A 13,547-nucleotide genomic window follows, 5' to 3' on the forward strand; every position below is an offset into this window, starting at 1 on the left:
ATATCAAGAGCTAGACCTTTATCACCTTCTTCTGCTAGCTAGTTTAAACACTTAAAACAAAAAGTATTGAGTCTATTCAGCACTTTTTTTTTATTATTATTTAGTGGAAATTTAGTTTTTAGGACAAATGCAAAACATAACAGGTAAAATTTTTCCTTTTTGAATAATGAAATAATGATCATAGGCTATACTTGTTTCTTCTGGACATGATGATGATTTAATCGTTTTTTATTTAAGAAAATAAATATTGCACTTTCTTTTGAACTTTTTACTTAATGAAGATTTAAAAATGAACCCTGAAATAAGGTGATGAATACATACATTTTCCTGTATAAATTCAGTTTATCACATCTGAACACAATCTAGTACAGAAAACATACAAGCTATATATTCAGTAAAGAGTGTCTGATTGTAGAATGTGAAGATCTGCTGTATTCAGTGCATCATGAAGTAGGAGAGCAGAGAACAGCAGAGGAACAGGAAGCTCTGGGTGACACTCTGAGCCCCGTTACACAGGTTCCCCTCACAACACGAGATGCCCTCAACATTAGGAATAAATGTGCCGTCACAAATAGATTTAGACGCACAGCCTTTTACAACAACTGACTGACCTCCAAAAGTCCCTGTTGAAAAGAAAGAAAACAAAGGTTAGTCTAAGCTGGACATTGATATATGTGATTTGTATCAAATATTTAAATTGATGGCGGAGAAACAAAAATAACAACAATCTTCGTCTTTTCCAGATCCTCACCTGTTGCTTTAATGCAGCGATCTGCAGTCCCTGAACAACTCACTGTGTTTGAGCAGCTCTGTCCATCACAATAGTAACATTTCCTTCCATTGGGGATGTTAGAGGGATCTACAGGAGGAAAACAGGTATTAGTTTAATTCGATTTTTTTTATAAAATATAATATCTAATGAAACAACACTCCTTTAGCTGCTCCATTCAATCAGTTCACAGCAGATGAGCCACACCCTGCATTTCATTTCCTGATTGAATCTCATATGGAAGAAAATTGAATGTTGACTTTAAAGAAGATAGTCATTTGCACAAGGTCAGGAAAGCACAATACCTGGAGCATCTTGGACGTTACACTGGTCTGTGTTACAGCAGGAAGAAGACACCTTTGAAATGCCGAAGTTAATGGATCCACTTTGACAGTCAACAGTACAATTTTTAACCTTCACTTTTACACTAATTTGACCTAAAATATGAATTAAACAGAAAAGACCAATACATGTTATTTTGATGGAATAATTATAAATATGTAAAAAAAGTTTTTTAGCAAAACAATCGGATAGAAAACAAATTAAACAGCAGAAATACACAGAATATTCTGTGATTGATTTAGTAAATTCTGCCAAGAAAACGAGTCACAGTTATATGAGAAGTTACATTTACACCACTCGATCTGTCATGCCGGTCTTACCTTGTGTTACTGCTGTTAAACTCATGCACTTGGAAGATCCACTGGGACATGTTTTTAACTTCTGATCGGCACAAGAACCCGTCAGACCCGAGCACTCATAACAGCTGAGAGAGTGTCCTTTAGTAATAAAACAGAGAGACAGTGAGAGAGAGATCCAATGAAAAAAAAATTAAACTATGATAAACTCTATTTGTCTTCGTACCTGCAGTAAAAAGAATGAAGAGAAGAAAAACTGAGATTTGCAGATCCATCTTTGATCAGGAGAATGAAACATCATGCCACCGAAACGGTGCTCATTTTATAGCTTATCAAAAGGGGAGGGTCTTTATGGGAAAATAAAAATGGAGAAGCAGAAATTACACAGTTTACTTAACAATAAATTGAAGTTTGATAAGGAAATTGCAAGCACTTTGCAGGTCTACCTAAACCTATTCTTAAATTGATAGTTCACCCAAAGATCATTCACTCGCCCTCATGTCATTCAAAACCTGTATGACTTTTTTCCTCAGTAGAACATAGACATGTTCTAGAAGAAAGTAAAATATCTTCTTGTGTTCTGCAGAAGAAAGAAAATCATATAGTTTATGCTTTAGGGATTTGTGGCCATTTGGGGAGGAGGATGGAAAGTTATTGAGAAACCAGTTTAAACACTGAAGGATTGTAATAACCATAAGTTTGATTTCCTCTGAAATCAGGAACAATCAGACTTGAGACATTATGAAACACAAAAACAGCCTTTAATGATCTAGAACACCAGAGCTTCATCAATTTGATCACATTTTCAAGCACATGACTAAAAGAAGTAATCCATGCATTTCCCAAGCTTCATGACATCTGTAGGTTACAGGGATGCTAGAGCCTATTGGGTAATTTTTCTTTCTCTGTTAATATATTATTTGAGGTTTTTAACAAGTAGGATGAAAGCAAGAACAATAGCTACTTCAAAATAAATACAACCAATTAAAGAACAGTGGGCTAACATAAATAAAGCACTGGAAATTTTTTTTTTTAATTTGTTACTTCTCAATAGAATAGACTCTATTTGTATAACATGAGATATTTCTATTACAATATTCATTTATATAAATGTATACATATATTTGCAAGGATCATACACAGCAATTATATATTTCACTGCAAGAGCAACATCATTTGTGTGAAAAGATGTGGTAAACTCTTCTGGGAATAGTGAGATTCAACATGCAAATGCGTATTGTAGTGACAACAATAAAAAATACAAAAAATTGTTAGAGCTGCAGAAAGATGGTCAGAGGCAAATGTTGATGAAAGTAAATAGTCTTTTTTGTTTTGTTTTTGTTTTGTTTTTTAATTGTGATGACCTCCATAAATCTGCAACATTTCAATGATTTATACATGTTAGATCAGATGATCTCAATCAACCTTTCGTCATTGCATGCAATATTACATTGCGATAAACATGTTTAAAGAAGTATGATTGTGGTTTCCTGTTTTACAGTTACTTGTTTTGCAAGAGAAAAAAATCCGTTGACCTCTGAATGTTTTAACACTGTTGTGCGCTGATTGTTATTCGGTCAAACCACAGTAGAATGAATTGAAAAGCTTATGACATCAAACTTTACAGTTTTTCTCAATCGATTTGACACATTTCTCCAAACTCAGGTCACTGTTCTCAAAACAGTTAACACAGTGATCTGAACACTTTGTAATTGTCCTAAACAGGTTGTAAAATTTCCTTTATTTCATGCAAATTACAAATCACATTCTCAAATGTTTTCACATTAGTTCAAACAGCCAACCAAAACTTTAATTTATCAGGAAAAACAATTGCAGCTCTTTTTATTGGTTTAAATCGCCATTTTTCCAAACACAACAAACAAAACTCTGTTATTTTTTTAATTCTCAGTTGCACTTGTAATGTTCTCAGTTAGTGCCAAATAAAAATCTGCTGAGTTAGTACCGTAATACACACAACACAGGCGATGCAAATTTCCTAATTGTTTACACAGCTGTCTCAATTACAAAAACTATAAAAGGGGAAAAGAATAATGACCAAAAAAAAAAAGAGGAATGGGAAAAGGAAGAAATGTAAGAGTGAAAGATTTTGGAGAGGATAGAGGAAGGGTAATATTGAGAGGGAGAAGAAGAGTGGAGGAGGTAGAAAGAGATGAGGGGAAAGGAATGGTATAGGAAGAGGAGATGGAGCAAGAAGAGTTGAGGATATAGGAGAAGCAAGAAGAGCTGAGGATGTAGAAAGAGGGAGAAGAGATGGTAGAGTGGACGGCAATGGTAATGTATTAGTGGAAAGAGTCTTGTGACGAGTCTAGTGTCTTGGAGCCGCACAACACAGAAAGGCTTCTACATTTAACTTCCTCAATGAAATCCACTTTCCGCTGGGTGATCAGGAGCAAATTGAGAGAAATTATAGTTGTTTGGGACTATTTCCAATTTCACCATTCAGCACTGGTGCAAGAGTAGTTTGAGCATCACCCACATTTCAGGATGGTGTTCCTTCCAGCATATTCTGCTCTTGGAGATGGAAGGTATATGATCACAACCATTACAACCAAGTAAGTCTTCAAGCGATGGAAGAGGCCTGTGGAGAAGTTGAGGCCCACGGATGGATCCAGCATTCAAGGCTTTTTTCCCCACGATCCTTGACTCGTGAAAATATACACTGTGATGTTGATGGAATTTTTGACCAGATGTAAATGAGAGGCAAGATCTATAAAGTTCATTGATTCAATGATTGCAGTAAATTTATTTATTTATGTACTGATTTACAAAAATGAATCGTTATACAACTAAACTCGTCATTAAAGGGGTGGTTTACTGCCTTTTTTCTTTGCTTGATTGTGTTTATGGGCTGCAATATAACATGTCTTCGTGTTTCGTTTGTTAAAAAACGCCTTATTTTTCATAAATTTCACCTTTATTGTAAGCCGCTTCCTCCTCTGTCATTTGAACGACCGGTTGACTTCCTGAGTCTATGAAACCACTCCCTCAGAAAGAGGCAATGAGCTCAGATTGGTTAGTTCGGCCGGTGTGTTGTAATTGGCTAAACTGCGTCCGGAATCTTCACGCCCATTACCTTTACGGGCGACAGTTACATGTGCTCCTGGCCCGGTCAAATGTAATGGTGTCAATATTGCCTCATCAGTTTGAGCCAGAATCAGACCCAGAGAGCGGTGATGAAGAGAGTCAAGCAGAACCTCCGCAAACACGGCTCTTACTAAACGTTTCTGAATGGTAATTTTTTTTTAATTATTATTATTTTCTCAAAGAATTTCCACACGCTGATACTTGAAAATGCTACTGCTGTTTGTTAGCTTTTGAGATACGCTTTCCCCCTGATTAAACATTTAATATAACTGAATACAGGACTGAGTAATACCGTTTTTTAAACATATTGTTCTCTTACGAGAGGTTCTCTCGTATTGCGTAAGCTAGCTTACGCTGCGGGAAAGTCTCCTTTCACGAGATACTGAAGCCAAAAATTATCCTAATTTTTTAAACTTTGTCAACGCAGTGCGGCAGCCTGCAGACCTAGGGCAAGCGAGTCGCGTGCCCATTGGCTGCTCTGCGGCAACTGCAGCAGCCTATGGCTGAGCCTTGCGCGTGACGTCACGTCCAATGAGCGCGCTTGGCGCGCTTAGTGCGTCACAGCCCGTCATTAGGGGTGTGGCTTAGAGTATATAAGCAAGGAACAGAGGCTGCTTCGCTGATTTCTGTCTCTTCAGCGAAGCTCTTCGCATCGCTGATCTCCGAGGAAGCCGCCGTTGAATCCAGCGACCAGCACGCCGAGGATCTCAGCCTGAGGACGCCGGCCGCTCGCCGCCTTCAGCCTTCCCTGCCTGCTGCGCCATCCGGCCTTATATCCTTTTCTGCTCTGTTTTGTGTGTGTGTGTGTGTCCGCCGCGACACACTTGCATCTAAAAGAGCGCGAGGCGTTGTTTCAAATGCCTCGCACATCCTGTGGCTCGTGCAGAGCCTCGCTCAGCGACGGAGACCGCCACGTGCTGTGCGCTCTCTGCCTGGGTTTTGACCACGCTGTTCGCGCTCTCTCCGAGGGCGGCTGCGAACAGTGTGAAGATTTACCGATGTCGACCCTACGGGCTCGACTCGCTAAATTCGAAGACACTCCATCTTCTCCGGCCGCTTCTTCCGGGCCACGAAAGAAAAAACGTCGCTCTCAAAGGCCGCCGGAACTGGACGCTACAGCTGAGCGCTCGCCGGAACCTCTCCCGCGAGCCTCGCTCTCTCCTTCCCCCCCACCCTTCTCCGACGCGCAGCGGCCGGCCACTGCCCGCACTGCCGTCGCCCTGGGGGATGATGCAGATGATGCCGCTGACAGCTGCTCTCTGCTCGCGTCTGACAGCGAGGAGTGGTCGGGCTCTCACCGCTCCGCCCCCTCTACTATGGAGTCTTCTCGAACCCGCGCTAGTGTTGACGCAGAGCTTCTCCGCCTCCTCACTTTAGCGGTCGAGAGAATGGGACTGGATTGGTCTCCACCTAAGGAGCCGGAGCCCAATCGCCTTGACGGGTTTTTTCTGCCTAGCCGCCGCCCTGCGCCTGCCTCTAGGTCAGCACCCTTCCTGCCTGAGCTCCACGCCGAGCTCTCTAAGTCCTGGAACGCTCCGTTCTCCACCAGACTCCGCTCGCCAGTCTCCTCGGCTCTCTCCCAGGTGGACGGAGCCGCCGAGAACGGCTATAACGGCATCCCCGCCGTTGAGGATGCTGTGGCAACGCACCTTTGCCCGCCGTCTGCTAGATGGCGCTCAAAGTCTGCCCTGCCGTCTAAAGCCTGCAGGACCACCTCAGCTCTCGCCGGCCGCGCTTTCGCCGCCTCCGGCCAGGCTGCTTCCGCCCTGCACTCAATGGCTATTCTTCAGATCCTTCAAGCCGACCTCCTCCGTGAACTGGACGAGAAGGGCTCGGATCAGTCTGCCTTTACCGATCTCCGCAGCGCTACGGATCTCGCGCTGCGCGCTACCAAGACCGCTGCTCAAGCCATCGGCAGATCCATGGCCGCGCTCACCGTCATCGACAGACATCTATGGTTGACGCTCGCGGACATGAGTGAGTCAGAGCGCGCTGTGTTTCTGAACGCACCACTCTCGCCCACCGGCCTCTTTGGCCCTGCGGTCAGCGGAATTGTGGATCGGTTCTCTGAGGTACAGAAGGCGTCGCAGGCGATGGACCTCTTCCTGCCCCGCCGTTCGAGCTCAGCCACAGGCCGCCCGCAAACTCAGCCTCCTGTGCGCAGCTCTAACCAGCGCTCTTCCAGGCCCCCCAACGCTTCGCAGCGGCGCCAGGGCAATCGCCCCAGGTCGCGCTCGACCAGCCGTCACAGACCGCCGCCCCCACGGGGCCCGCGGTCCAAGATCGCGTTGAAGCCCGAGCCCGCGAAGTCCTCCTAGCATCCGCAAGGAGGAAAAGATGGTTGAGTCCCGCTACGGCCGGACCGCCATCAAAACGCACAGCTCTGTCAGTCCCCTATGTTCAGGCTACTGCAGCAGCACACACCGCAGCCAACGAGCCAGTAATTACACTCGCTCGCCTGCACACAAACGCCGTTTTCACGGCGACCCAGATAAATCTCAAAAAGAGTATAAGTGCTTTAAGTGTAGAAAATGTGCCCACACCCATGTGCTCACTGCTTCACACAAGTGCAATCCCCATGGTAACGCGCCCAGAGCGCTCTCTCATAAAGCGGCCTCACACCGCTCGAGCACTAAATGTAGTAAAAGTGCCCACACTTCCGTGCTCACAACTACTCGCTGCTCGCTCTGTCACTCAGTTACCTCAAATTGCTACGGCTCAAGCCGCAGGGGTTTTAAGTGTAGAAAAAGTGCCCACTCCCGTGTGCTCACTGCCTCACACAGACCAGGTTCCCATGGCAACGCGTCCAGAGCGCTATCTCTTAAAGCGGAAACTTTCCGCTCGAGCATCAAGTGTAGGAAATGTGCCCACAGCCCTGTGCTCACACCTGCCCACTGCCCGCTCTGCCAGACAGGTTGCAAACCTCATAAAGCCCCCAAACACTGGCCGTGTCATAAGTGCATATCCCGCGCCAGCTCACGAGCACGCGCGCCCCCTTTCAGACACCATAATCCCCACGCCGCCCTCGCGCCTGGGTTGTTTTACAGCAGTTCACGCTCCATCGTCCAAGATCGAGCTACTAAATTCTGCACAGTCGGCCAGCCCTGTTCTTCTGCCCTCGTGTCCGAGCATCGGCGGCGCGCGCGCCGCCCCGTCTTCTCTGATACAGGTTCCCCATCCCGCGCAACGCGGCGATCTGAACCCAGAGACCATTCGACCCCTAGCTATGCATGCAAAAGCATGGGAGGCTATTCAGGGCGCGTCAGAATGGGTGCTCAACACCATAAGACACGGTTATTCGCTCCAATTTGCTCGTCGCCCTCCGCGCTTTCTAGCGCAGACGGAAACGAAAGTGAGTTTGGAAACAGCACATCTGCTTCAAGCAGAGATAACAAAGCTGCTGCGAAAAGGGGCCATAGAACAGGTGCATCCTTCTCTGAGCGAGTCAGGCTTTTACAGCCGTTACTTCCTCGTTCCCAAGAAGGACGGAGCATTAAGACCTATTTTAGATCTGAGACATCTGAACAAAGCCCTCATGAGACGGCCGTTCAGGATGATTACAACCAGACAGATCCTCGCGCAAATTCGCCCAGGAGACTGGTTTATCTCTCTCGATCTGAAGGACGCTTATTTCCAGATCCAGATAACTCCCCGTCACAGGCCATTTTTGAGATTCGCCTTCGACGGTCGAGCTTATCAATACACAGTCCTGCCGTTCGGCCTGTCTTTAGCACCCCGTACATTTACGAAATGCATGGACACGGCTCTCGCTCCCCTGAGGAGTCAGGGAATGCGAATTCTGAACTACTTGGACGATTGGCTCGTTCTAGCGCAGTCAGAGACAGAACTTGTGTCTCACAGAACAGCGCTACTCGACCACCTGGAGGTTTTGGGTCTAGCGGTCAACTGGACAAAGAGCTCGCTCTCGCCCCGGCAGTCGATTTCCTTTCTCGGAATAGAACTGGACTCGGTGGCGATGACGGCCAGATTGACGGAGCAGCGCGCGCGCCGCATCCAGCGCCTCGCTGCATCCTTCAAAGAAGGCAACCGGGTTCCCCTGAAGGCATTTCAGCGCATTCTGGGGCATATGGCCTCAGCTGCAGCAGTGCTTCAGTTGGGTTTACTGCGCATGCGCCCGCTTCAACGCTGGCTGAGAACGCGCGTATCCCATCGAGCCTGGGCGACCGGCGGCTCGCTAATCAGAGTGACTCAGGTCTGTGTCTCAGCCCTGCAGCCCTGGCTAGCAGCCGAATGGTATCACACGGGAGTGAATATGGGAGTGGTCTCACACCGGAAAGTTGTCTCTACAGACGCGTCCAACCTAGGTTGGGGAGCGCTCTTCGAAGGCAGACCGGTCTTTGGCCACTGGTCAGACCAGGAGAATCTCCTACACATAAACTGTCTAGAGATGCTCGCGGTCGAGAAAGCGCTCATGCACTTCCTCCCTTTCCTCCGTGGTCACCATGTTCTAGTCCGCACGGACAACACTTCAGTAGTGGCCTATGTGAACCGCCAGGGCGGTGTCAGATCAAAGCAACTCTGCGCCCTGACGGAACGCCTCCTCGTATGGGCTCAGCACTCTCTGCGCTCTCTGAGAGCATCGCATGTGCCTGGCCATCTGAACGAGGGCCCCGACAGACTGTCCAGGGACAACGTTCCCCCTGGGGAGTGGTCTCTACACCCTCAAACAGTCCAGTCGCTGTGGCGCCGCTTTGGCAGAGCGAAAGTCGACCTCTTTGCGTCAATAGACAACGCACACTGCCCAGCGTTCTTTTCAAAGAGCGAGGACGCGCTGGCCCAGTCTTGGCCCAGCGGCCCGCTATATGCGTTTCCGCCAGTCTCTCTGCTGCCTCAGGTCATCGAGAGAGTCAGGAAAGCGCGCCACACAGTGCTCCTCATAGCCCCGTTCTGGGAGAACCAAGCTTGGTTCCCGGAACTCATACAATTGGCAGACTCAGCCCCCTGGCCGATTCCGGTGCGGAGAGACCTTCTCTCTCAAGCCCGCGGCTCGATTTGGCATCCCCACCCAGAGCACTGGTCTCTGCATGCGTGGAGCCTCAACAACTACATGCTGATCTACCAGAAGGGGTGATGAACACGATCATACAATCTAGAGCCCCCTCCACGAGGCGGCTCTACACGTCTAAATGGTCTGTGTTTAACAAATGGTGCACTACCAAAGGGCTCAATCCACAGACATGTGGGGTCTCACAAGTATTGTGTTTCCTTCAAGAGCTACTGGACGCGGGCAGGTCCCCCTCCACGCTCAAAGTCTATGTCGCGGCCATTTCAGCGCTCTCTGTGTCAGAGCCGGGCCGCGCATTAGGAAGGAACGAGTTGGTCATCCGCTTCCTTAGAGGAGCGAGGAGGATGAACCCCCCGCGACCCCCTTCGGTTCCTATGTGGGATCTTTCACTGGTCTTAGACGCACTGAAAGCACATCCCTTTGAACCCTTAGAAACTGTGGATATGAAATACCTCACGCTCAAAACCGTTTTTCTGATAGCTCTGTCTTCAGTAAAACGTGTGGGAGACCTTCACGCGTTATCCACTAACGCTGCGTGCCTCGAGTTCGGACCTAATGACTCTAAAGTTATTCTCAGACCGAGGCATGGGTACGTCCCAAAAATTTTGGGCACTCCCTTCAGAGCGCAGGTCATTTCCCTTTCAGCCCCGCCGATTACTGGCTGCGAGGCAGATAGTCACCTCCTCTGCCCAGTTAGGGCGCTGAGAAGCTATATTTCGCGCTCCGCCGCCTTCAGGCGTTCAGAGCAGCTTTTTGTTTCGTTTGGTGGGCGCACCAAGGGTCTCGCCGCCTCGAAGCACACTCTGTCCAGATGGATAGTCGATGCTATCGCAGCTGCTTACGCATCTAAAAACCTGCAGTGCCCCTTGGGCATTCGGGCACACTCCACCAGAGGCATGGCCTCATCGTGGGCGTGGTCCAGTGGGATTCCCATTCATGACATTTGTGCAGCGGCGGGCTGGGCCTCCCCCTCCACATTTGTTAGGTTTTACAACCTGGATGTTCCCGCTTTGCAGGCCAAAGTGCTATCAGTCTAAGTCTCGCGTAAGCCAGCCCACTGTCTGTGCGCGGGCTACGCTGCTGATTTAGCTCTACTGGTTGAGCTACACTGTATGGAAGTGTTAGTTGGACCGGCTGTGCCGCTCCCTGCCCCATATTATGTGCTTGTGTACTGTGGTATCTGGCCGCCCAGCTCCGTTTCGCGTTCCCTGGGCTTCCCACGGGATTCATTCAGGATGCTGGGCGCGCGCACGGCGTTGACAAAGGTGTTCCCGCAGCGTAAGCTAGCTTACGCAATACGAGAGAACCTCTCGTAAGAGAACGTACTCGGTTACTAACGTAACCTCTGTTCTCTCTAGAGAGGGAACGAGTATTGCGTAACCCGCCGTGCTCTCGCCACGAGCTCATTTTCGCTTCATGCGACAGAAACCAGCGAAGCAGCCTCTGTTCCTTGCTTATATACTCTAAGCCACACCCCTAATGACGGGCTGTGACGCACTAAGCGCGCCAAGCGCGCTCATTGGACGTGACGTCACGCGCAAGGCTCAGCCATAGGCTGCTGCAGTTGCCGCAGAGCAGCCAATGGGCACGCGACTCGCTTGCCCTAGGTCTGCAGGCTGCCGCACTGCGTTGACAAAGTTTAAAAAATTAGGATAATTTTTGGCTTCAGTATCTCGTGAAAGGAGACTTTCCCGCAGCGTAAGCTAGCTTACGCAATACTCGTTCCCTCTCTAGAGAGAACAGAGGTTACGTTAGTAACCGAGTACGTTTTATTGATAGAATGAACAACCGTTTAACTATTCACAAAACTTACCGGTAGTTTACTCAGTTTGTCGTTTTCTTTAGGTGTACATGTGATAACAGCAGCTGAAGTTCGCTGTTGCGATAATTTTTTGAAGTTTGCACACGTTTCTTATACACACAAAATAACATCGAACTAACTAGCTACTATAACCAAACAGCTTTTGGCATTGGTTTGCGTTCTTGATCAAATAAAAAAATTACGTCATAAAGTAGCTATACATGGAAAATACGTTTACAAAATTTGTACATATTACAAATTCGGGTCCAAAATGTTTATACGCATCTGTCATATACTAAAGCCAGCGCTGGCATTTTTTTACATCCTTGATAAAACTAAAACATTACGTCTTAAATTATACAGGCAAATACATTTAAAATGATTAAATCTTACTTGCAGGTTGTGGCCTCTGGTTTTAAAGCTGTAACTGCTTCATGTTGGAGTAATAGTTTCTTGTTGAATCCGACATTGAACTCGTGTAGATTCTGGAAGCTGTCTTCCGTAAAATGCGCAGCACAGAGAGCTAAACTACGATTGTAATTGTCAGGAACATAATCAAACTTAAATTTTAACCATTGTTGACGAACTACAGCGTCTGTAGGAAGCCTGAACACAGAAGACCTGACAGCTACAGCTCTCTCCACTATAACTCCTCCTCTTCGACAGCAGAACATGTTCCGGAGGGAGGGTTGATGTAAATGTATGGGTTAGTTACGTATAAAACCCGGGAAGTATCTCGTTGTAGTCCCATTCGAGTCGTTTTTGTAGGCATTAAACTTCCTGATTTTTAAAAGAGGATATCTCCGCTTACGTTGAACTTTCAGCGCAGCAACTTTGCAGATACTGTTCATGCACCAACAGCAACATTACACAGTATTTAAAATGAAAAAAGTGAAATAGCAATCAACCACCCCTTTAAGGAACTTTGAAGAACACAATTACAGAACATGAAAAACATTATTTTCATTAATGTATTTGTGGATACAGCTGGATTTATCATCAGATCCAACATTTGAAGTGGATCAAAACCTTTCATCAAAGTTATATATGACTTTTGAACAATACCCGTTCTTGTCTTAGGACAACTTTGATGAACTTATCCACTTTTGATCCACTTCAAATGTTGACTAATATAACTTCTAAATCATAGAGGTATCTAACAATCAAAGGTGGCAAAAGTAGACACATTCTTAAGTATAGATATAAGATACCCATTATATAAAATGACCCATTCTTTCACGTCCTGGATAATTGTAGACCAATAGTAGCCAGCAATAACCCTGTTTTGAGTGCCTCTGACGCCACTATGATTGCCAGACCCAGGGTTATTGTGGCACTCCGTAAGAACAGACCTCTTCTTTTCAACTGACAGGACAACTAGCCTCATGTACTGCCTACTGGGGCCGGTGTAGAAGAGTCTGTCGTCTATTTTAAAAAGAAACAAGAAAACATCTGAAAGAGTTAAAAGTAAATAGAAAAAGATCGTATTACTATCTGACATCTGACAGATTAAACTACATTAAAGTCACTTGTATATTAATACCCAGATATGGGAGCTGAACAAATACAGTTAACATAACTTGATATTTTAAACAAATTTGTGAATTTAGCACATGAGGTTGTCCCAGTCAGTCAGTTCTCTTCTTCTTCTTTTTTTCATTATAAAATATCTCGGATCTTATACCCCCGGTTGCACAGACAAGGCATAAGCTAGGCCCAGAGAGTAAAATGCATATTTGAGTTGTTTTAAATGAAAGCAACACTGTGACTGATATATCTTAAAATATGTCAGTGCCATTCTTTTTTTTTTTGTCTCAAGATACACACCAGTCATGTTTATTTTTCTAAGGTACGTTTATAAGAGCTACTTATATGCCATAATTGAACTAAGGCCTAATCCTGGCTTAGTCTAAGCCTTGTGTGTGAAACTGGGCCATAGTTACCTATGATGATAAAATTTGCATACGCCCGTTTCACTTTTCGACGCTCTGCCTGATTGTCAGGAATTTCTCCTTATAAGAGAAATTCTTGAACTTGTACAAAAAATGCGAAAGAATCCAAGTAGATACGATATCTATACGTTTTTTTCGCACATACAATACGACGCAACATATCAGTTCAGCAGGCAACGGCACAGCAGCATCACTCAAAAGGGAGCTCAGTCAAGATGATGCACGAATCAATGTCAGAATAAAAGTCGTCTCTTAA

At 46.2% G+C, this 13,547-nt stretch overlaps 1 protein-coding gene across 1 annotated transcript; it reads right to left on the reverse strand.

Moving 5' to 3' along the window:
* Nucleotides 1–283: 283 nt before the first annotated feature.
* LOC311276732 (urokinase plasminogen activator surface receptor-like) lies at nucleotides 284–1,735 on the reverse strand. Its single transcript, XM_084386602.1, has 5 exons — nucleotides 1,634–1,735; nucleotides 1,432–1,548; nucleotides 1,075–1,206; nucleotides 752–859; nucleotides 284–623 (listed from the first exon to the last, which is right to left on the reverse strand). The coding sequence occupies exons 1-5, from the start codon at nucleotides 1,680–1,682 to the stop codon at nucleotides 436–438; spliced, it is 594 nt and encodes a 197-aa protein (XP_084242728.1). The 5' UTR covers nucleotides 1,683–1,735; the 3' UTR covers nucleotides 284–435.
* Nucleotides 1,736–13,547: the final 11,812 nt, after the last annotated feature.

This window comes from Rutilus rutilus (genome assembly GCF_951802725.1).
Source record: "Rutilus rutilus genome assembly, chromosome: 18".
Taxonomy (NCBI): domain Eukaryota; kingdom Metazoa; phylum Chordata; class Actinopteri; order Cypriniformes; family Leuciscidae; genus Rutilus; species Rutilus rutilus.